The 24,688-nt window shown below is 38.1% G+C and overlaps 2 protein-coding genes across 12 annotated transcripts in view; both read left to right on the top strand.

Annotated features, from left to right (window-relative positions):
* Window positions 1-15,491, top strand: part of PDPK1 (3-phosphoinositide dependent protein kinase 1) — a 35,644-nt gene extending 20,153 nt beyond the window's left edge. For all 6 annotated transcript variants that reach the window (XM_055709015.1, XM_055709019.1, XM_055709018.1 and 3 more), the window contains 10 exons: window positions 648-792; window positions 3,148-3,245; window positions 4,012-4,087; window positions 5,527-5,595; window positions 6,069-6,165; window positions 7,461-7,634; window positions 8,007-8,224; window positions 8,834-8,891; window positions 9,778-9,930; window positions 10,502-15,491. In XM_055709015.1, the coding sequence (XP_055564990.1) occupies window positions 648-792; window positions 3,148-3,245; window positions 4,012-4,087; window positions 5,527-5,595; window positions 6,069-6,165; window positions 7,461-7,634; window positions 8,007-8,224; window positions 8,834-8,891; window positions 9,778-9,930; window positions 10,502-10,609 (1,196 nt within the window). In that variant the 3' untranslated portion in view covers window positions 10,610-15,491. The remainder of the gene's footprint in view (window positions 1-647; window positions 793-3,147; window positions 3,246-4,011; window positions 4,088-5,526; window positions 5,596-6,068; window positions 6,166-7,460; window positions 7,635-8,006; window positions 8,225-8,833; window positions 8,892-9,777; window positions 9,931-10,501) is intronic.
* Window positions 15,492-15,620: 129 nt separating this feature from the next.
* Window positions 15,621-24,688, top strand: part of KCTD5 (potassium channel tetramerization domain containing 5) — a 37,035-nt gene continuing 27,967 nt past the window's right edge. For 5 of the 6 annotated variants that reach the window (XM_055709009.1, XM_055709006.1, XM_055709008.1 and 2 more), the window contains exon 1: window positions 15,627-15,898. In XM_055709009.1, the coding sequence (XP_055564984.1) occupies window positions 15,665-15,898 (234 nt within the window). In that variant the 5' untranslated portion in view covers window positions 15,627-15,664. Of the gene's footprint in view, window positions 15,899-24,688 lie in introns of all 6 variants that reach the window. The other variant, XM_055709004.1, reaches the window with a different exon arrangement.

Raw genomic sequence — 24,688 nt, 5'->3', positions numbered from 1 at the left:
AGCTCATTGGTTTGCAGTTAGCTTTTTTTTCTTGTGAAGAAAATGTTAATCATGTGCATTTCCTAAACTTTGATTTGGCAGTGTCAAGGGTAAAAGAATAGATCAGTCTGCTTCTGGGGTCAGTAAGAAGTTGTGTTTTTCACAGAGTCTGCTGGCAGTGCTAACAGGCACTATATATGTGTCTGTGTACACCCATGTGCAGGCCTGCATTAAATAGAACTTACAGGGGCTCTCCTTTATAATGTAAACATTTGCTCATTGAACACTGGGCTGACTTTGGAACTTTGCAGATGATGGGGCAGTTTTAAACTTAGGTTGAATGCTTATAATGACTGTTTATAGTTTTCTTTGAGGGCAGTTATGTATACAGTTCAAATGAATTATTCAGGTGACTGTCTGGAAGAAGTACAAATTTAACCCTTTATGATGTTGTTGCTATGCTGAGAGATCGGACCAGAGCCTGTGTCCTGGATTGTTAACATATTTAAGAAATTGTTTTGGATTGCTACCATGTGGAGTTTCAAATTAACCAACTTCACTTCTTTCGCCATTGCTCATGTATTTTTAGTAGTATTCTTGTCTTTGGAATGAGGTGTGGGGATTTTAGTTGTAGAATGGTTTAGTCATAGACCTTAACTAACATTCAGATTTTGGGCTTAGCTATGCCAAAAACGGAGAGCTGCTAAAGTATATACGCAAAATTGGCTCATTTGATGAGACCTGTACAAGGTTTTATACTGCTGAAATTGTATCAGCCCTGGAGTATTTGCATGGGAAAGGAATAATTCACAGGTAATACAAAGTTGAAACCAACATGTATTTGACTATGTACAAGGTGTTTTTTCTAGAAATATTCTTTGTGAAGTCTAAAGCAAGTGTGGATTTTGTAGAAAGCTAATGAGAGCATAATAGCATTTGTTAGCATTAGTGCTGCTGTTAACATAGGGAGCTAAACAAAGAAAACTTTAGGAGGATAGTCAATCTCTGTTACTAGACCAACTGTTCTAGCAGGAAAAAGTAAGAAAACTTTTTGGCCTAGAATTAATATTACCAAAAGCTCATTTTTTTTCAAGCTTGATCAGTTGGTGTAAGAACAGAAACTGACTTTTTGTTTAACTAATTTTTTTCTGTTGTCATGTACCAAAAGTAACTAGAATTCTGTTGGTGTATGAATTCATGTGCAGCATGTCATCAAGGAAAGTAAAATTAATGTATGTCAGTTTTCACTGATGAACAGTTGCCACAGAGCCGAACAATAACTAGGGAAACAGTGAAATTTAGCAAAGTTTTTAATAGGACCTTCACATTTGTTCTTGATGTAATTATATTGTCTGGATAAGCATGTTTTGTCATACATGTTTGTTAAAAACCTAAAGCTCTAAGTGTGAGAAAGCTGAGCTGCAGAGTTTTTTGGGTAAGAAATCTGTTTTGTCTATTGGTTCCCAAGCAGTTGTTACAGAACGGTAGATGCTAGTTGGCAGAAGGCTGGCTGGTTGTAATTCTGGTAGCATTATTTCTTCTTTCAGTTATATTTAAAAGGAAAGTATTTTCCTAATACTTTTCTGTGAGGTAATTTGGAAAATAATGTAAGGGGGCTGGACGTGGGGAGTACTAAAAGTATAAAATTTTCTACAGTGGGGAAGGAAGTTCAAGAAGTCCCAGTTTCACGTTGATTATATAGGCCATGTGTTAGGCTGGGAGAATACTTATGAAATGAGTATAGCATCATTGTCACTATTACTAAGCCTGTATTGGAAATCTTGGTTTGTAAAAGAGCAGCTTTGTATTATGTCTTCGTATGCTCACTAAGAGAACAGTGAAATTGTGCAGTTAGAGAACTTATTATAAAGTTTTTTTAATTATAGACCTATAGCTTTAGCAGTGCCTGAAAGTTCTTGGGATTTTCTGCTACCTTTAAAGAAATATGACATGAGATAGAATCACTTTAAGATGCCAGGCTACTCTGGAAAAGTTACTGCAGATACATCTTGATACATAGAGAGATATATAGCTATATCCCAGATCCATCATGCAATATTAATATATTAACTGTACGTATATGTGTGCATGGAATACAGTATATATGCGTACAGATGTATATGTAAAAAAGAAAAACAACCCTGCACAGAACTGTTAAAAAAGTTCCATTCCATTCATGAACTTTCTACTTCTCTCCAAGAATAGTTACAGAAAAACGAACGGGATTTTTATGGCTTGTGTATCATAATTAGTTAATTGCAATTGCTTTCTGTGGTACTGCACAGACTTTAAATTGTGCCACTTTTCAATGATGGTTTTCAACAATAGGAGGCGGTATTCTGAGGGATATAATGCTGCACAGTGGTTGATGGAAACAGCTTTGAATTTGCACTGATTTTTCTTAACAGTTAATCAAAACAATTCCCATGCTTCCAGATTGCTTTATGAGCATCCAAAGATACTTCTTAGGAGGGAAGTATGTAGTCTTTTCTTGTCAGTTGAGGAAACTTGGTGCAAAGGAAACTATACCATAGCAGTGTAACTCAATGCTATTTTTTATTTGTTGCTAATGAACCTCTTGACATCTAATTATGTATTGCTGTATATTGTGTATATGTTACCTTGAGGTCTGGTTTTGTTCAGAATGGGAGGCAGTTTGAAATACAGATTATACATGGATTTGTGTGTGACAAATGTAAACATGCCATTTACAGTTCTTATCTGTTGTGGATGTTTGGGGCGGGGGTGGGGGGGGTGGGGGTGGGATGGAAGGTGGTTGCCATTGTTTGACTGAAATTTTGCACTGAGTAAACAGGCCTAGAAGATCTTACTGCTGTATCAATTTGTCAAATGTTATTTAAGGCTTGTGAGTGAAGGGTGGGGTGTTTTGGTTTTTTATGGAGGTGGTTGTTGTAGTTGTTGAACAAGTGAGATGCACAGTAGCTTAGGTTTAAGATTATTCTTCATGCCTTTTTATAAAAATGTTAATAGTCTTTCCAAAATCTTAGCAGTGTGCATGATGACAGGTACAAGTCAGAGCAAAGTGGACACAACAACGTTTATAGAATGTCTGCATAATTTATGATAGCATGGTGTGCATAAGTCACTAGGCAGTTTTGCAACTTTTAATTTGTGTGCTGTTTAAATATAAAAATCTGCCTTTTCCAGGGATCTTAAGCCAGAGAACATCTTGCTAAATGAAGACATGCACATTCAAATAACAGACTTTGGAACAGCAAAAGTATTACCTGCAGACAGCAGACAAGGTATGCCATTACATACTATATGTGATACAGGTAACTGTAGCAACTGGTCCTTTGAAAATGTATGTATGTTGTATTTACCAAATTGTAACCTTCAAATATCATTACCTTTTCTCTAACAAATTCACAGAGATCTTGAAATTGTTTTGACTGTCACTGCTTAGATTATGTCAGAAGAGATAATACTTGGTGTAGTGGTATAACCAGCTAGATCACCAAATATAGTGGGTAGTTAAACTACTTCAAATTATTTTAATTTGCAAGACAAGAACACAAACAAATAGTCACTGTGGTTAAATACATAAGCAGTGTGAAAACTTACTGTTTCAGCAGAGCCACAGTAACTATCAGAGTTGCTCAAATGTGGAGGTATAGAATTCTTGTGTCATTAGTTGCTTTGTATTAACCTGTGAACCCATGGTGCAGCAAAGAATGCCTAAATAAAAGCACTAGGCTGAACTGATTCTGATAAACTTAATTTTTAACTTGAATCTAGTAAGCTTGTGTTGGTAGATTTTATACCTAAAAGTGCCTAGATGCCTAGCTTCTTGAACCAAATAGATATCACTAAGATTGTTTTGTCTTTTCTGAGCGGGTTTTGCATATGGGTAGAGAAATGAAATTCCCATAGGTTCTTTGTAGTGTTACATAACTTGCAATAGTTCGCCTTTGAAATTTTTTTTAATTGGGTATGGGTGCAGGGGTGGAAGGGGAAGGCTGGTTTCTGCATGAGTATGTATTTGCTTATTTCTTTTAATTTTCTTATCAGCACGGGCAAACTCATTTGTGGGGACAGCACAGTATGTTTCTCCAGAACTGCTAACAGAGAAATCTGCCTGCAAAAGGTGAGGACTCAGCTGTGTTTCAGGACTTTACTAACTCTGTCAGGATACTGTCAAATGGTGGGGAGTGGATAAATAAAGCAAGCAAGCTTAGTATTTCAAAGAAACAAGACACTTGAGTATAAATGTTTTTTTAAGGGTTTGAAATACTTTTTTCTTAAACAAGTGCTGCTTCTTGTCTGAGTGCTGGCTTCCTCAGTTCATCTACCTTAAGTTCTACAGGCAGGATTAGATGTTGTCAGGAGAAGGCGGTGTGTAATGTGAAGTTGGATTTCTCCTACCCTTAAATAAATCAGAAAAGTTTTTTCTGTTGTTGAAGTGATATAATTATTTTAATTCTGGTTTATGTAATCTTGCTCTAATATGGTAACTCCTGCTGTAAAAGCAACAAAATATTGCATTCTGTCAGGGGAAAAGCTACAGCTTTCTTTAACTTGTATTTGGATCAACTTGCAGTTATCTTTGCTAAGCTTTGCTTGGGATTTGCAATGGTTTAAAGCTTATCTCCGTTCCAGGTATGGATGATAACCCTTAAGGGATTTTTTTATTGTTTTAATTGGTTCTTAATGGTAACCTACAGACTATATTGTATATCTATTACATTACAATGATGGAAAAATAATCGTTGACAGATCATCGGGAAAAAAGATCACTTATATGAATAACTGGTAATTTGTGCTAGCATTTCACGAAATGATAGGAATGCCATTAGGCTTTCCACTTTTGTTTCTAGTAAAGAGGTTTTGACTGGTTTGACTAACGGAAAGACTTCATCAGGCTGTCATCTCTTTTTAGAAGTTTCATAATTCTTCAGCTTTATAGAAAACTCTTGTGTAGTTTGATAGTATTTTAGCCTTCCATTAGAATTTCTAAGCATTAATCAAATCTATGTATACTTTACCTCCAGGTGAAATGTTAAAAATACTCTTTCAGGCCAACACGTTAAAACTTAATTTTTCTTACCTACATACAACATAGCCTACCTTTTAGTTTGTGTCTTAAGAAAAGCTTTAACTGAAAAAGCTGTATTGTGGCTTATTATGCATAAAACATTTAGAGGAAAGGATTTTAATTATGAAGAGCATATGTTACCTTAAGTTGGATACATCTTTGAATTGCTGTAGTGGATAATTCTTTTTAGTCTCTTTACATACCCATTAATTATTTTGACTGAGAATTCAGCTGTCTTGCACATGCGCTTGTAGTCAGTTATTGTGGGCTGATTACTATACACTTTTTCTATTCCCTGAAAGTTGTGTTATTAGCCTACTCTTCTGTCAAGGAATGAAGTGAAAATAATGTGGAAATTATGCTAGCAGGTTTGTCCAATGTGTTCATGGTATGTTCTAACTAGCAGAAGCTTAAGAACTCTTTTTAAAATTACAGCTTAAAGACTTCTTATAGGGAAACATGCTATATGTTTTTTCCTCTTTCTCTTGAAGCTCTGACCTCTGGGCTCTGGGATGTATAATATATCAGCTTGTAGCTGGATTGCCGCCATTTAGAGCTGGGTAAGAAATTTAAACTAATTCTTTATATGTAGATCATAAATATACTGACTTGGTTTTGACTTTTACCTTACTACTGGTTCTGAAGTACAACTTCTTATGGTGTAGTGTTGGTGTTAATGTCATGCCTGCTTTTATTTGTCCTTTCTGATGTCATGAAGATGCTTAGACAGCTATAACTAGAGTTCCTGAGATTCCTTAATTTATCCTAGGATTTCACATGTAATATATACTGTAAAGGTTTATGAGGGTATGAGGCACCTCTGTATTGAGCCATTTGAACTTTTCTTGTTATTATTCAAGTATCTGATGCTTACAGGATACTTGGAAAGCTCTGTCCCTTTACCTAGAAAGATTTATGGGAATGTGACTTAACTTGTAGATCTCCTGTTGAATGTTTGTCCACGTTATGCACTGTTAAGGTGAAAGAATGATGGAGAACTAATAATAAAAGCTAATATTATTCTCTTTTGCAGAAATGAATATCTTATATTCCAGAAGATAATAAAGTTGGAATATGACTTCCCAGAAAAATTTTTTCCCAAGGCAAAAGACCTTGTTGAAAAGCTCTTGGTAAATATTTGCTGCTGTTAAATGAGTTGATGACATTGGAAACATTCAGCTTATCCTGAAGTTCCTATGCACTCTATTGCAAACCTTATAACAAGAACGACTGTGAGCATTATTGACTGTATAGGGGAGTGTCTTGAAAATGAACATCCATTATTAAACAGGAATAAATTGGCATTCTAAAGTGTGGGCAAGGAATGTCTCTCAGTGAAATGGAAGCAAATGGTTCAGAGTACTGTGTGTTACAGGCAGAAATTAAGATTCAAGTGTTTAGTATTACATAGTACTCAGATTAATTCTTGTTAAATTGTATAATGCATAGTTTAGGTCAGGGGTCCTTGAACTACAGCCCATGGGCCGTATCCAGCCCCCCAGGGTCCTCAGTTTGGCCCCCGGTATTTACAGAACCCCCCTGCCCCCCCCTGCCGGGGGTTGGGGGGGGAAGCCAAGCAGCCGCAGATGACCTCCTGCCACTTCATCCGTGTGCCGGCCCCCTGTTTAAAAAGTTTGAGGACCCCTGGTTTAGCTGTGCATCATGGGGAGATATATTCATTACAATGTACATGAACTTTGCTTGCATTTTAGCATGCATTTATCTTGAACTTCATGCATGTCTCGGTATCAGCCAAAAAATTACTTGCATGTGATGTTTGACAGATAAGAAGAAAAAATAGTTCTGTCTCATCAGTGAGAGCAGAGAACATTTTGGGTGGTATAAGCTTTTTGAAGTCAGTAGTCTAGCATATTAGCATGGGGCAGGAGGAAACTGTTTTATGTTTGTGAGTGCGTGTAACCGTTGTAAAAGACCTAGCAGCATGTTCCTGTGTCAAGGCTAGCCAGTGCCTGTCGAATAGTAAGGTCCAGGTTATGTCAACATTCTGATACTGGTGTAGTTCTATGGTGCTTGAGAGGCTGATGTTTGACACCAACTATAGCTTCTGCAGCTTCTTGCATCAATATAATGTTATGCTGGGCTCTACTTAAATCAGCTATGCTCAATCAAACTTTTCTGTATATTTACTTGGTTTTGTTTCTGTCTTTAGGAAGAAACAAAGCCAAAAAATTGTGGGGACATAAAGAAGTGCTCCTTTCTCTAGATCTGTGAGCTCTAATACAAAATGTTACTGGCAAGACATAATGACAAATAACATCTCGTAGTCTCCTTATATTCTAGATATGTATGCTTAGGGCAGTGAGACCAACTGGTTTTAAGTTTTTGTGTGCTGTTGTGCAAATGTGAGTGGTGTCTTGCACTTGTCATTATTTTATGTGTGTTAATTTAATTGTAATCTACTTAGGTTCTAGATGCTACCAACAGATTAGGTTGTGAAGAAATGGGAGGATATGGACCTCTTAAGGCTCATCCCTTCTTTGAATCCATTGTGTGGGAGAACCTACATCTTCAGACACCCCCAAAACTTACAGCGTATTTACCTGCCATGTCGGAGGATGATGAAGACTGTTATGGAAATGTATGTCTATGGATATATTTAGCTCTGCTGCCTGAGGCTTTGATTAAAGCATAATTGCATATTAAATATTTTTATTGAAACTACTGATTAGTTATATTTTATGGAGACTCAATTATTAAAAGTCTCATGTAAAATTGCTGGTTAAAATTTGAACTATTCAGCATTCATTTTCTGATACCATTAGTTTTTGGAAAAAATACTGGTTGGCTTGCTTTTGGCCAAGCATACTTTTTTGGATAAGTGCCTGTTAATCTATAGAAAGTAGGCTGTCTTTTTGCTCAAAAGCATGCTTAAATTTAATTTTGGATTTTAGTGCAAATTAAGATTTTTAATCAAAGAAATTTCACTGCTTCATTTTGTTTCCTCCTTTAGTATGACAATCTCCTGAGTCAGTTTGGTTGCATGCAAGTTTCTGGTTCTGCCTCTTCCCATTCACTGTCTGCTCCAGAGACAAGTACACCACAGACATCAGGAGGAAATATTGAACAGTATATTCATGATCTTGACAACAATTCCTTTGAGCTGGACCTACAGTTTTCTGAAGATGAAAAGAGGTTACTTCTGGCAAAACAAGCTGGTGGAAATCCTTGGTAAGGTCTTTGAATATAGCTCATCTGTTACTTGCACAGCAATAAGGAATCTAGAAGAATAAGTTGATACAAATTAATATTTGTCAATATCTTCAAGCAAACAATTAGCAACCAGATTTTTCTTCTATTTTTAAAGCAATAGCAGGGGAAAACCTAATACTATGTTTCTAAAATTTACAAGGTCTAGAAGATAGGCAGAAATGATGCTATACCAGTGCTGAGATGTCTTTCCTCTGGAGCCCTAGAACTAGAAAAGGTTCCTTCTTTGTTACAGTTGCTGTTAGGTGGGTTTTTTTGAATGATAATATTCTGTTGATATCTACCCAAAGTGCCTATAGACCATTTACTTACTAGTGTTTCTCTTCACTCTTTAGAGGAGTTTCTCATCTGTCACTTTCCCCACCCCTGTCAGATTTCAGAAAAAAGTCTGGCTTGGAATGAGGAGGATGAGTCCCAAACTCATCTAGTTAAAGCTGTTCAGGACGCTTTGGAAAAAGGAGATACTAGGGAGAGACGTAGAAAATTGCTTGATGAAGATAAAAACTGTTTCTGTGGAAGAATTACTTCTGAAGTAATAGTGTGGGTTTTTTGTTGTTTGTTTTTTTTAAGGCACCAGTTTGTAGAAAATAACTTAATTCTAAAAATGGGTCCAGTGGACAAAAGAAAGGTAAGAACTTTTCTGAATTCTCTGTAACAAGATTTGGCTGTCACATTTTTGCATAGTTGCAGCATGGATAAGGGATCTGTTTTAGAGCTTCCTTGCTTAACTTATTTGGAAGTGTCAAATTCTTTTGTTTATTTTTTAACAGGTAGTGTTTTCTTGTGAATGGATTGGCTTTTATTAATTTAGTGGTGTGCTCTTGATTTTTGAAAAAGGCTAAATGTGCTATTGATGCTTTTATTTTGAGACTGTAGTAAATGAGGTTTTGTTCCCCCTTCTCCTCCCAACCTGATATAGCCCACTAAATGCTTTGTCTTGATGCATGTCTTCATGTGGATCAAGCCACAAATACTGGAAAATAAAATACAAGCCCATATTGTCCTTAACTGTGGTGTTTTTCCTGGATCCAATAAATGCCTGTATCCTGAGAGAGGCAGTGGTGATATTAGAACAGCTTTAATTATTAATTTTAATGTGGTACAGATGAGCAACGATAGTGTGTCAGCTTTGTAGGAATGTAGGTTCTCTTTCATTTAAGTTACTACCTGCTTGTTCCTAGTTTTCTCCACAAAATCAGGAGTATTGAATTCTGTGCTGGAATCTTTGACAAATAGATTTTGCTTTTTTCTAGAGCTAGTTGTTTTATGTTTTGTTAGAACTTGGAGATGCTTTCTTAAATTACTACATGGCAGAACACAACTAGTAGGGGTGCACTGCAAACCCCTAAAAAAGGAGTGAAGCAAAGGAAAACAAACAGCAACAGTCCCCCAGACTCAAACATCCTATCCTATCACTGAGCTGTTTTACTTCTACCTCTGTTGTTAAATTCAGATATACACATTCAATTTTTCTTCATTTTTTTTTGTATTGTTGCTTCTACTTTTCTTGTTAGGGTTTGTTTGCACGTCGGCGCCAGTTGCTGCTCACAGAAGGACCCCACCTGTATTATGTGGATCCTGTCAACAAGGTTCTAAAAGGAGAAATTCCATGGTCTCTAGAGTTGCGACCAGAAGCAAAGAATTTTAAGACATTTTTTGTTCACACAGTAAGCAACTTTCATTTCTTTGTAAGTTGTGCTAAGGTCCTTGGACAATTATTGTAAACTCTTAACAAATAATGTTTCCTGGAGAAGATATAATTCCTTAAATACAAGTGTTGATAGCCTTAATTAAAAAAAAAAGACAAAAATCCTCAAAGAAACAAACCAATGACAAAACCCAAACCTCCAAAAACCAAACCAAAAAATTTATGAAACCCCCAGTATACACATTTCCCACAAAAATACAAGTGTATTTTTTAATATTTGCATGTCAATAAACTATAGGTGGGTTTGGGGATTTAAAAGAAGTTCTTAAGAAGGACTCTTAAAATTTAGCCCTCTTTGTATATAGTGGATCACAAGGATCAACAATATATTATCAGTTGACTGCTTAACAGTATTGAGATGCCAGACGTATGGCTATTCAGCAATACATAATGTTATATAACTGTAATTTAACTTTTGGAAAGTTTAGGAATAGAATTTGAATAATTATTTTATTGGTGGATGTAGAGTAATTACTGCTTTTTTTTGTTAAACTGTTTGGGGTACTCATTAAAATGTTGTTCACTTACAGCCAAACAGGACATATTACCTGATGGACCCGAGTGGGAATGCTCATAAATGGTGCAAAAAGATACATGAAGTTTGGCGGCACAGATACCACCAGAATGCTGCTAAATAGTAAAGCTCATCCAAACTTTCCCAGTTTCCCTACTTGCTGCTAGAACTCCGTGTGCAGCCGATCAGAGGAATCTTTTCAACCCACCTATTACCATCTCAAGGGGAAGCATATGTCTGAAATGTTCTGGGTTTTTTTGTTTTTGTTTTTTTACTAAGAAAGAAAAAAAGAAAAGCAAAAACCTAATGGAATTCAGGGTCGCTTTGCTCGCTCTTTGTGCTTCTGTTGAGGCTTCCACATGCATATCACTGCAGTGAAGATCTTGCTTTTGTGCACTTCAGCTCAATTTCTGCTGCAGACTAGAGGATAGACCTTGCATTACCAGCTTCACTTAAGATGAGTTAAAACCAATCCACACGCACACATGCTGAATCATGTACCAGCCTTGCATTTTATGGGGCTGGAGTTTTCTGTGACTTTCAGATTATCATTAAACTGTATTTCATCAGGGAGCTTTTATATGCCTCTCCTAAGCACCACCTCTTTTTCTCTTCCTTTCCTCACAGTCCCCCAGCTTATTGGTATATGGCATTTGTAGCCTGGTCAGTTGCACCCATGTGTAATTCCTAATATAGTTCTGGTTGCAGGATTTATGTGGTACTTTAGTAATTATGTGAATGAATCAGATGTATGTGTCTGGCAGACAGGCTCCAGTGATACAGGTTTTGAGAGAGTGAAATGCTGAGCATGGCACTGAAAGTTCTCTAAAATTGTAATGTTGGCTTCTGAAGCATATAAGATCTTAAACATTCAATTTTAATTTTAATATGAATCATGTGTGTTTAATCAAGGGACAAGAAACTTAACTAGCATGCTTTTAACTAATGCTAACTAAAGACTTAGCTAGTTAGTATTGGGGGGAAAAAGGTTACTATTGAAGTAGTAAATAGTTTTTCACCTTTTCAGGAGGTGAGGGCTAGAAGCTTTCTTTCCAGGTTGTGCATGTATTGTGCATTTTAGTGGGGCCAGCCTGTTTACCTGGGTAGAGAAGGAAGTGTGAAAGCTTTGTAGAATTGATTACTTGACTTTTTTTTGTCTCATTGAATAATGAGATGTACAAAATCCTGTTTTTGGTCCATGGCCAAATATTTAGTAACTCTGAAAAAAATTTAAGCAATTGAAAAATCAGATCCATAAAGCAATCTAGTTAAAATTTCAAAGGAAAGATATTGATAAAAGGAGAAAATATATGATACTTAAGGCATATCTAGAAAATGAAAATATTTTTCATATCGATATCCTTTATCCTCTTCAAATTAAGGCTTTTTTTGTGGTCAAACATTTCTTGTAATGCTGCAAAGACAAAACTTTATGTGCTAAAAACAACTTACCTAATGTTTTTTTCAACATGCTTGTGTTCCTGAACCTTGCAGAGAGGAATGACCTAGGTCTGTACAAAGGCATTCCTTGTTTTAAAAGTGGTATAAACATCACACCTATTTATTTGCCTTCTATGTATACCATCTCTTGGCATTTTGAAGTATCATATTATGATGTGCTTTTCCTTCCACCAAAGAAAGAAATGTTCTCCTGCAATGCTGAAAAACTCATGGGCTACTGTTCTAGAAGCAGTATTTCTAAAAGCAATGGCTTATCAGGATTTTACGTGAATGTTGGGTATTTTGTTGTCGTACAGGATGAAGGCAAGGTATTATTGATCTCTTAAAAACTGTTGTGTGGTTGGACTTGATGCCAGTTCAGCTTTTCCAGTATCTTTCAGTCTTTAAAGGAGAGAGAGTGCAGTTGCCTTTTCTTTTGGAGGATCTACATTCTTGTAATCTTCTATTATCCCACCACGTACACAGACTTGACAGAAGTAAATCACTGGCTTACAGTGCCTGGTGTTAAGGAAGCTAAGGTGCCCTGTAAATGGCTGAGACAAGACAGACGGAACACCATCCCTTTTGTGTCACGAAAAACTTCATCACATACAAGTTGCACTCCTTTTCACTAAAATTTTAATAGCACAGTACACCACCTCTCTGTGCCTGTGTTAATCCTGTATTTACCATTCCAAACAAGATGACGTGTACTCTAAGTTTGTTGCAGTGCTATCCATTTGTTCTCTGGTTGTCAAATTCCAGCTGTACATTGGGTTCCCTGGAGGCAACCCTACTGCTTTTGGACTTAGTCTTTGGTATGGAGATGTCAGTGTACCAATTTCCAACTTTATACAGGAGAGTTTTGCGGTGTCATGGTGCCACTGCTGTTCAATGTGACAAAACTTGGCCATATGTAAAAAGTCTGGCAAAGTTGTTCTGCTAATACTGAACACCTCAGCTTCATTAGGAGGTGGAGTGACCTCCATTGGCTTGGTCACTAGGTGGAAATCTAGGAATGCGTAAGCATGTTTTCTGTGATATTTAGGCTTGTGATCATTTTGCCATTACAAAGGAATTTTTGCTCTTTCACACCCTGAAAATTCTCTCTCAGAGCACTTCTGTCCTGCCCACCAAAAGTGTTCAGCCAAAGGAATCTTGGTAGTGGTAAGCTCTCAAGAAGTTGTCTGGAAGGCTGATGTCTACATTCTGGTATTACATCTTTATTTTGATAATGCTGTCATTAGGAAACCGCGATCATCTCTTGCAGGCATCCCTCTCCTTAGAACTTCAGTGTTCCAAATCAAGCTTTCTTTAGCTGCTGCGTTTTTGGGAAGGGACCAGAACTTTTCTGGAAGAGGTATTTGTCGGTCTTGGACTGTAAGTTGAATCCATGGTTTTGAAAGATGGCAGAATAGAGTGAGGCAAGACAAAACAATCATGTGCATTTAAGTATGTTTCACTGGTTTTTCTACTTAAATGTGCATTGCCAGGTGTGATATGCTATGAAGGGCTGGTTCCTGTTCTAAATGCTTATATCCAGAAGCAGGGTAGCTTCAGACCTTTGTCCTGAAGATTACTCATGTGGTTCATGGGAATTCACGGAATTAAATGTACAAGGGAGGTTCTTCAGAGCTGCAGATAAGTCAGTTAATTTCTCTGCTTTTTATTCAAGGTCTTTCAAAGCACAAAAAGGGTTGTTAGGCACTTGAAGACTCTTCTTCAGACTCCTCACTGCAAACCTACTGAAAATCCAATCTGTTGTTTCATTCCATCTTTTGTATTTTGAACAATTGCCAGTCATTTATAAAGAATCTGGTCAGTAATTGATTTTGTTTTGCTTGGGATTTGAACTTCGGGAAGGTGTTTATTGCTTCTGTATTCTGTGGGGTGGAGCTCACAAAAGGATGAAGTACTACTGCTAGAAAGGGCTTTTGAATCACACTGTTCTATTCAGTGTCCAGCCCGGTTACAGGAAGTTTAAAACCGCTTTGATAAACTGGAGACATGAGTTATTGCCATTGCCCTTAAAGACTGGTTTTGAGAAGGATTTATATTAAGGCAGGCTTGCTTCAGATGTGATGTGGAGGCATTGTGAGCAGACTGACATTACCTATTAAGATCTCATGTGCTAAGCATTTAGATACTGAAGACATCAAGCCATTGGATAGTAGTACTGTGCTCTGCTTGTCTCCTTCTGGCATGATTTATTTGTGAGGTATCTGCCATATATAAGCCCAGAAAAAACACAGCTCTGTAGGTCAAAACAAAAATTTGGTAATTGTAATCCCTTTTCATAGTTCAAGATGCTTAATGTGCTTGGTATTACTATGTTTTGTGCTGGGAACTTTGAAGAATCCTGAGGGATTCCCACATGTACACTTAACAGTTTCCTTTGAATGATGTAGTAAAGCAGAGACAGCTGCTTCGTTTGGCCAGTGGACAAAAATCTGATTTCAACACCTTGCTGAGGAGAGAACTTTATATTAATAGTTGCCTAAAGATGTGGTCTGTGGATTCTGATCATCCTTTCTACTAGTGAATTACATGAATAGGTGTGGTATTTATATCTGAAATTTTGCTGAATGCCTGTAATATTTTATGCAGATATTTTATTAATCAAATGGAAGTGCTCCTGCAAAGCTTCATGACACGGATTGTCCATCAGCTGATCAAGCAAGCTTACAGACAAGTAATTCTCTGACCCAAAATGGCATGCTTTCAGTTAAGACTGGTGATTTAAGAATGTTTCCTCTTTCTTAAAAGAAATGTGACTTCTACACAGCAAACAATCGGAGAGGTCCTTAAGCGCCCCATGACCTGGTCTGTCTGTTGGCATGGCAGTGAATGTAGATGGTTGCCATTTGACAAAGCTTCCTATGACCATGTACTGACTCTGACTGGATGTGGCAAATGTTCTAAATTGTAGCAGAACTTACAATTACTGTATCTGACAAAAGAGAAGAAATAGGAACCAGGAACTATAATCAGTTTTGATAGTTGTATGCTAGCTGTTTTCAGGTTGGTGGCAGTCAGTTACGTGTGTATATTCTCTACCTGGTTTGTAGCTGTAACTGTGATGTACAGATAAAAAAAAAAAAAGAAAGAAAACCCCCACCCCCTTCAACAAACACCGAAAAACAATCTCCCCTCCTCCAAGAACTTACGAAAACAGAAGCAAATAATGCAATGATATAAGATACACACTTTTGTATTTTTATTCTTATAAGATTATTTGCTGGCTCTTGTTGGCCTCTAGTTCAGTCTGTGTTATTTAAATTCTAATATATGAATTATTTGGATTGAATTCATGTTCGGGGCCATGGTGTTGTATGTATTGATGTACAGCCTTGAATGTGAATAATTATTGTAAACTATATTTTACACCTTTTTTCTGGCTTTATTATATAAATTTTCTATTGGTCGATGATTTAATCATATCTCATAATTTAATGACTGTTTATTCTCCTCTCGACAGATTTCTGTGCTGTAGATGTGTAGTTAGTGACTGGATGACGGATTTCACTTATGCTTGGTAGTCTGTAATAAAGGCATGTAGGGTCCTGGCCCGGCCTCCGCCTCGTCCTTCCGCGGGGGGGGAACCTCCGGGCCAGGGGCGGCGCTGTGGGCGCCATCGGGGGCGGGGCGGGGCAGGGGGGGCAGTCTAGGCTGGGCGTTTCCGGTGGGAGGCGCGCCCGGGGACCTGTAGCTGGGGCGGACCCTTCCGGCGGCGGCGAGGATGGCGGCGGAGAGCCACTGCGATTTCCCGGTGCCCCCGAGCGGCGGCCTGGGCCCGGGCGGGCCCTGCCGCCGCTGCAGCTCGGCGCCGCCGCCGGGCACCGTGCCCGGCAAGTGGGTGCGGCTGAACGTGGGGGGCACCTGCTTCCTGACCACTCGGCAGACGCTCTGCAGGGACCCCAAGTCCTTCCTCTTCCGCCTCTGCCAGGCCGACCCCGACCTGGACTCGGACAAGGTGAGCGCGGGCCCCGCCGCGCCGCTCCCTGGGCTGGGCCGCCTCCCCGCCGCGCCAGGGAGCGTTGCGGGCGGTGCCGCGGTCCCGCGTGGGAGCCGGGGCTCGGCGTGCCGTGTCCCCTCCCTGCGGGGTGCGACCGCGGGGCCGGGGCCGCTCGCCGGGGCACGGGCGGCCGCGCTGCCTCAGGGGCGCGTGTGCGGGGCGGCGGGGGCGGGCTGGCCCCCCCGGCCGGCGGAGCCGTCGCCTTCCGAGTAACGCAGCTGCTCGTAAACACAGCGGAGGGCGTGCAGGGTCGCTCGATTGTCTGCTTGCGTCTTCACGTTGTCTGACCGGATTGAGTTTTAACGTTTTAATGGAGTGTCTGCCCGCGCTGTATGTTATTTCTGCACTGTCATCATCCTCTTGTTTAATTTCAAGAAGCAGATCAAAGTACTTCGGGTAATAACCGCTCTCACTTAACCGTAGAGTTCTGTGTTCCACCAGTTCTTTGAGAAAAGTATCATTTATTCGGCATGGACCGCAAATGCGGGGTGATGCTGAGTATTCCGGTATTCATTCTGACTCATTTTTTAGTAGGGAAAGAAAAATTACTGATTAAAATTTTATTTATGGAGTGGTATGCGGCAATGGATGTAAAGTATTTGTATCTAATGCTGACTCTGAAAGAGATTTTGGAGCAAAACTGCCAAAAATGGTCTCCCGGTACAATACACTTAAGGAAAAGAAGGGAACAGCTTATAACTCTTGAACATATAACCAACAGGTGGAAAATAAAAGAGCTGATTTTTCTATGTCAACTAATTATTTTTTTTCAGTGAGACTGGTAGTAAATTTTCTCATGCATAACTTCCAGAAAGGATGTTTAAACGCCTAAGAAGATAGAGAACAGAACCTGAATAAAAAAAGTGTTCTAGAATTAGAGAAAATACCTTAAAGCGTGGTGGTGGTGGTGTGGGGATTGGCTTTTGTTGTCTTTGCTTTGGTTTGGATTCTTTTGAAGAGGATTAGCTCAAACTGACCTATAAAAGTCATTTTTAAAATGTAGGTAGCTTGCTGATGTGTCAGAAGCTGGTTTTACTTGGGCAGGAGTAGGAAAGCTTTCTTCTAAGGTTTCTTAAATAAAAGGCACATGTTTCAGGTGTTCCACTGAAAAAAAGGGCTTGTTTGCTTGCTCTCTCAATATCATCAGAGACAGCGAGAAGGCATATTTTTAGAAGCAATGCTTTAGTTCTAATTAAGGCATTTGGCTGCCTTTTTTCACCAGTTGATGAAATCATCTTTCACAAGCGCAGTCAGTGAGGTGTTGCTATCTTGCAAAAATTTCATGAGGCTACTAATCTAAACATTTTCTTTTTTACTGTACTTACCTTTTTGGGAATCATAAATTTATGCTCAGATTATTTAGCTATTTGGTAGAATATGGAGAGACGATGAATTCTTTTTCCACATTGGTAGACCTAACGTAGTTATAGTCTTTAATAGCATACATGACAACTTAAAGCTAGCTGCAGTCACAGCTATAGAAATATATCCTTTGCTTACAAGGAACATGCCTGTATTTTATTTGAGCTGCTTAGATATGACTGTCATCTTCTTTTGCCATTGTAGAAGTCTATTGAAACCCCTTTAGTAAGCCCAAACAAATTGCATTGCCCTTTCGTTCCAAGTAGCCTTTTTAAGAAAATTGTAGCTGGTATAGTTATCTTTAATAGATTATTGTGCAGATCAGTAGCATGAGACAAGTAGATTTAGAGAAATTCCTGTTATTTAAAGAAGTATTCTCTAGGCTTACAAACCTGGATGTCTTCAATTTGATGTACAAAAAGCAAAGTCTTTCGTGGTTAAATATGGGCTATGGTCTTCTTTTCAGTACACTGTTTGTCAGAGTTTCATGTTCCATTGTCTTGACCGTCTGTGGTCATTGATTTTTCACTTCATTCAGAGCCTGGTTCCTGCAGTCACTTGTCATCTTGGATTTTGTAGAAGTGACCTACCTCTTAGAGTACTGTACCCAAGATCACTTAAACACATAGAGCCTTTCTTCCAGGGATTTGATTCAGAATCTTTAGAATCTTCATCTCCGTAATCTGAGCAATGCCTTTTTTTCCCCTCTGAATGATAACAAATATCATTCCTTTCAAGAGGAAAAAAAGACTTCCCTGACGTCTCACGAGTTTGTGAATGTACCATGTGGTTATGATAGCATATCAATAGATTGTATGGTTTAGTTTTGAAATATCAGATGCCTTTAACTGATGAGCACAGATACGACAAGGGAATAATTGATGGTATTTGTGTTATCATCCTGGACTCTGGTTCTTCTCCTTTGCTACGTGCATGTAAATCAAAATCTGATAGTAACAGATTTGTTTTTTCCCTCATGGTGTTGCTTCTGGGAGTGCCATTATGAGCTGTAACCTGATAGTAAGTTGATAGATCTTTCTCGGTCATATGCTAAAGATTACTTACAATGACTACCACATAGCGCAATTTTGTGCGCATAAATCAGTCGTTCTTACAAGGTGCAGCTAACAGATAAAGATACTGCCCTCTTAAAGCCTGGAGCATTAGATCTGGTCTTTGACCTGTAATTCCCTGGGTTTGATTCCAAATTGTGTTTTCTTCCTAAAAATCCCATGGGTTTTAGACACCTAGTTTTAAACTTTAAAGTGAGAATGTGTATTTGAGCTCGTATGTAGGCTGATGCCTGTTAACACCCACCCCAGACATACTTGCCTCTGCCTCCAGATGAGGATGTCGAGTAGGTGGGGCAGGGAGAATCCTGAGGGATGGGCCAGCAGATGACGTTATCGAAACCAATAGCCGCAGCCCTCTGTTTGGAAGAACTAGCCTTAACAATGTATATCATGTTTCCTGTGTGGGGAATTTGTCTGGGATGCACTTCAGTAACTCACTTTGGGAAGTTTTAGCTGTATTTTCAAGAGGTTAATACTGAATCGTGCTCATAATACAAAACACGTTTTATAGTTCATAGGCACGTTTCATAGTCCCCTGATCATGCTCCATGTGATATGTAGCTCAGGAAAAATGAAAGAGGAGGTATAATTTTTTAAGTTAAACCAGCTTGTGGAGACCTCTAATGTCCCAGCTGACAAAAGGGTGTGGGCAGACTGCATATCTAGAAGCAAGACCAAGCAGAAGAGCCAGTAATTAAACTAACTCGTACACCAGTAAATATATGTCTGTGAAGATAAAAGTTTGGTTCACACTCTTGTTTTGCAAGATTGCCAAATCAGAATCTTTAGAAAACGAAGCCATGAGAAATGCTTATCTCAGATAAGAACAGACCTGTAAGCAAACCCAAAAATTAATAATAGAGCTGTTTCTGCCTAAAGTCAACCAGTGAAGCATACCAAAATTAATCATGTTGATATATTAAGAAGTTCCGAAAGAGGTTGAATGGGTGAGTTTATTAGAAATGAGAACAAGAAACTGAAATAGTTCATGGGTTGCACTTCACAAGTGTCAGTTGCATACATAGTGATTTTCCTCTACTGGAATTTCTACACCAACATGGGAGTTTTTGTTGTTTGCATAAATCATAGGATTTCCTTAATGCTTGCTGTTAAAAAGAATTGAAAGGCTTCAAGAAAGGTGGCACGTTTGCCTTTACATTATTTCACGTGCTAATGTTGAACAAAGCTGTGCAGCCTGTCTTGCAATCAGGTATGTTTTCAGTTGCAACAGAAGAAAGATAAACCTTGGCACACCCTATGGCAAAACTGGTGTTGAATGGAATGAGGTAGTGATGTTGATTCTCTGAATTCGGTACGTTTCACAATGTCGTACGTATCTTTCTGTTTAAGATTTCTTTGTATTTAAGACTATTTGAGAATTATTTGAGCAAATGAATGAGTGGTAGTGGTCATCCTGCTGTTCACAATAGGTTTTGTTTTCTGGAGTATTTAAATCTTGCTTTAGAGATGAGTACGTAAAAATAAGACAAGCAGAGTCTTGCTCACTTGTTCATCCTTGTTTAACTTACTTGATGCTTGTACTGTAAGTTTTACTGCCAGGTATTTCCTGGTGTCAGCATCTGCCTATTTTATCTATATACCAGTTTTTCTTTTATAAACTGTTCTATCATTCTTTAAACTTTCCCCTAAGTGAGAAGACTGTCAGCCTTTCTTAATAAGGTTTTTGGCAACAGTATTCACACTTGATTTTTGATGCATTTTTAAAGTTAAGTATAATTCTACTGAGGTGGAATCTGTTAAAGAAGGAAGGAAGCAAGCACTGAGTGTTTTAGAAGAATCTTACTGGCAGCACTAAAAAGTAACTTAATTGTAGTCATTATTCTGAGGTAAACTTATTTGTGCACGAGACTTCTGACTAGTTAGGTGGGTTTTGTTATTAGTGTAGTTTTGATTAGTACTGGCCGTCTGCTGATGCTCAAAGTTTTTAGGTGATGTAGTTTGAGAAAAATGTGTTCTGGGCATCTAGCTCAAGATCTAAAAAGCACAGGGGGTAGGGGAGATAATTATCTCTAAACCTAGATTTAGTGCCAGATACTGTTGTATTTCTGTGCATGTTGCTGCCTTTAGTAGAACTTCGGCTTGCTCAGTATGTGTAAGTCATGTCAGTTTTTTAGATACCCACATATCTAAAAGCACACGGCTTTGAGCCAAGAGTTGGCAGTGTGGTTTCGGAGTGTGTCCATTCTGGAAAAGTATTTGAGAAGTCTTTGGACCAGTTTTGACCTCAACGAAGATAATTAACTAGAAATACACTTTTGACATTTCGGCTAGTGTATTAATGCAGTTCTCAGGAAGAAGGTTAAATGGGATTAGGGAGATGTATGTATTTGGTCCTCCTTCTGAGTCCTACTGGGATCCTGTACCTGATTCTAGTATTCACAATTCAAGTTCACTGCAGAAATTGGAGAACTTGGAGGGTAGTCACAAGATGTAATACAATTTGGTGGAAGGTTGTAAAGAGCAAAACTGGGGATTTTTTTGGCAAGAAGTTTAAGGAGTGACTTCTCAGTCCAGAAGTACATACATGGAGACTAGAAATCTTAAAAGTGAAGGCTGTGCAGTCTAGCAAAGGTATTGTAAGATCCAGCTAGTGAAGCGTGAAGCTATAGGTGTGCAGGCTAGAAAGTACATATTTTTAACAGTGACAGTAATTAGTTACCGGAATGGCTTGCACAAAATGGCTAGGTTTCATCATTGCTTTCTAAAGGTTAAATTTCACTGTAAATAAATTGAGTGCTGTGTATGTTTTAAATGAAGATCAGACTAAGTATTCATTATGGTTTTTTTGAGCCTCAGTCTCTATAAAGACTGAAGTAGAAATGTTTGAGACTGGAATACATGATCATTTACATGTTTTGGCAATATTTTTCAAATTCTTTGAAAATACATGTGCATTTTGAGTCTCCTGTCTCCATGAATGCTGGACTGTAGATACACAATAGGGTTAATTCTTAAGGGAGAAAGAATACGATTCTGAGCTACGCTGACTTTTCATTGGTATGCTGAACCAGGTGATTGAAAATTTAAGAGCAAGTTATTAGGCTTCCTCTAAAATTCCATGGTATTTGTAACTTGGACTAAACATTGGTGTTGGAGAGTGACAATAAACAAATACGGTCTTCACTGTAGCTCAGCAATGTTGTCTTTTAAATGATGTCCTTGTAAAAAGGAGCAGGTATGGGAAAGGTTTAGTACTTATGGACAAGGAAGGAAAAACTCTTGGTAGAGGGAAGAATTTAGTACAAAAATAGAGCTGGGTAAAGATACAAACACCCATGTGGTTAATTACTGCTTTTGTGTTGGATGCAGAAAGATGACTGGAGCATTTGCTTTGAGCATCCTTACGAAGAGTAGCACAATTTGTATGGAACACCTATGAGGTTGAAACGTGAGGTGATGTGACTATACTGAAGAGAGAGGAAACTTGAGTTTCAGCTGCTGTTCTGGTAAACATTAACGCCTGTTTGTATAGAATACATCTACAAGAGGGAAAACCGAGATGTTATTAGAATATGGATTTATCTGGTGTTTGTAGTATTCACCTGAAACCTGGGAAATGGCTTCAAAATACCTACACTGGTTGTGTCAGTCAAGATTCAAACTTGCTCAAAGCTTGTAAAAACCTAATTAACTAGTTAGCAGAGGAAGTAGCATAGCTGGGGCAACACAGTCTATTAACATTCAAGCTAGTTTAGGGCTAGTTCAGTTACACTGGCACAAACTGTAGCTACACATTTAAACTGTCTAAATCACATTTGAAGTGCAATTTATTATTCATACCGTACAATAAAACAAAAATGTTTCCTTAGAAAGAGTGTCCAAAAAGCGAATTACAATGAGAATACAGTGTGTTTTCATGAATGTGTGGATGAAGCCAATCCTGACAATATCCCAAAATTGTGCAAAGATTTATAACCCATATTTTGAGTTCTAAGTGGAGCAGATGACTACATTACTATGTCAGCTTTTATTGGATTTATGTTTACATAAACATCTTTAAAGATCTAGCATAATCGGCTTTTCTTGGTGATTTCAGATTGAAGGATAATCAAGCAGCTTACTGTAAAGGAGGAGTGAGAAGGTATTTTCTATAGGAAGATACCTAGGCAGTCAGTTTTGTGGCTCTTTTGCTTGTGCATTCTTTGCATATTTTTAAAATGTTCTTTACATTTTGGGGCTTGACTCTCAGGCTTTAGTCTACAGGATACCTGAGTTGTAAGGTCCAAAGTCCAAAACACATAATTCTCTTTGGAAGAATGTTAATTAGTGCATGTTTTCCATATCTGTAATATGGGTATGCAAGTGCCCAGTTACTCTGAATTGTTCAGTCTACTCGTAATTCTGCGTGGAATTTACACACTGAAGCGAATGCTGTTGACAGAATTTGGATTGCTCACTGTAAGAACTTAGCCAGAGCTCTTAAACTTTAACTATTGATAATTACTAATGTAAAAAAGAAGTTACTATTACACCATAAATTGTAAGACTTTTGGGTTCCTTTTTTCTTCTTTTTTAATATTTTTTGAAGACATGTAGTTGCTGGAGGGGCTTCACAGAGTAAACTATGACACTAGTGAGATGGCACTTGATTTGTGTGGTGTAGTACACGTGTTTGGTATAGCATTTGTGTTTATCGATGTGAAGATTAAACATTTTTATAGATTCTAGATGGTAATTTGGTGAGGAAGAAAATTTGAGTGGTCAGGAAAGGAACAGTGTAACAGAAAAAAAAAGGTGAGGAACAATAGCATGGAAAAAAAGAAAGTTTGTGGATGATGAGGAAAATGATTAAAGATAGGTAGAAAACATGCAATTCTTATATTTCATAGAGTGGATGTCGTCAGTATGTGTAAAGCATTTTTGGTACAAGTGCTAATAATAAACTCTGATGTGCATGCTAGGCTAAGGAGTTCAGGTAATGCAGTCTGCTGATGACCTCATTAGGCAGAATTTGAAAGAGAAGACCTGACATAGCTTGTTCCCTTTGTGGTTTTGTTGGGAGCTTGTGTAATATACAGAAATCTACTCAGTTAAGAGTAATTTCAGGCACTGTAGTCTGTAAACAGACAAAAAAAAAATATCTGCTTTTTTTTATTTGGCCCTTTCGTGTAAGGAGTGAAGTAACCATTGTTACTTGAGATTTCCTGTAGAGCTTTTTAGTTATTTTGCTTCTGTGACCTACCTGTCTGTCTCTGTAATGGCGTAGGGCTGGTGGCCGGCATGACTTTAGAGAGTGATGTGAGAAAACACTGTAGTGTAAAAGATTACAATAATCTTATTGAAGAAGCTTGTTTCTAGAGACTTTTTTTCCCTTAACTGAGAGGAATTCCAGTTTTGTAAGCCTGTATGCTTCTTAATTCAGTTCAACTGATGACCAAAGACTGTGCTGTTTTCTTTAAAACAGTGTTTCATTTCATCAGGTTTAGATCTTCCTTTCCAACTGCACTGGTTTCTGTTCCTGTATTAAATAATACTTTTCAGCTTATAATTCATACACTTGTCAGCTAATTTAATTTCTTTGGGTTGTATCTGTAGGTTGTTCATTCTTGAAGTGTTTTGGTACTGTAAATATATTTAAATGTCAACCCTTAAAAGTACACCATTTTCTGTACTTCATCTGTCTACTGGGTTTGGTGCATAGTCTTGCTTCTGTGAGACTATGAGTTTAGGTCAGAAGAAATTGTGATTAGACTTCATGAAGCACTGTATGCTCTGAGTGTAGGTTAACTGACAGCATGTTTTAATATATTACCATTTTCTTGAACAGTTAATTTTATATAAACTATGACACCCCTTCATTTCTAAAATGGCAGTGTGTCTGAGTGTGTAAAGCATTTAGCTTTTAACTACAGAAGGATGTTTATGTTGTTTGTAGTTCAGGCTGTGGCCTTTCTACGTTCTACCAACTCTGGTTAGACAAGCACAGTTATTCAGAAACTAAATCCATGTGCCTGAAAAGACATCTACCATCCTTTTTCCAATAAAACATTTTAGGAACTTTAGATACTGTTAAGTAGAGAGAGTCTTCAGGTATCATGGTTCAAATCGTACCTATCCACATTAATGCCCAGATGCAAAGGATTGGGTCAGTAGAATGTTTTTTCATGTGGAAGAGCAGGTATTACTATCACATGTAGTTTTGGGGGAGAATGATTCAAATTTAACTAGGATTTGTTGTTAGTACTGATGCTTTTTTAGTATCTTCTGTAAACTACTATATTAGAAATAAGAATAAATAAAAAAAATATTTGGGGTGCTGCCACATCTCTCCAGCGTATATCTGTAGGATATC

The sequence above is a fragment of the Falco cherrug genome, chromosome 4 (assembly GCF_023634085.1).
Source record: "Falco cherrug isolate bFalChe1 chromosome 4, bFalChe1.pri, whole genome shotgun sequence".
NCBI lineage: Eukaryota > Metazoa > Chordata > Aves > Falconiformes > Falconidae > Falco > Falco cherrug.
This window is presented reverse-complemented; position numbering and strand designations above follow the sequence as displayed.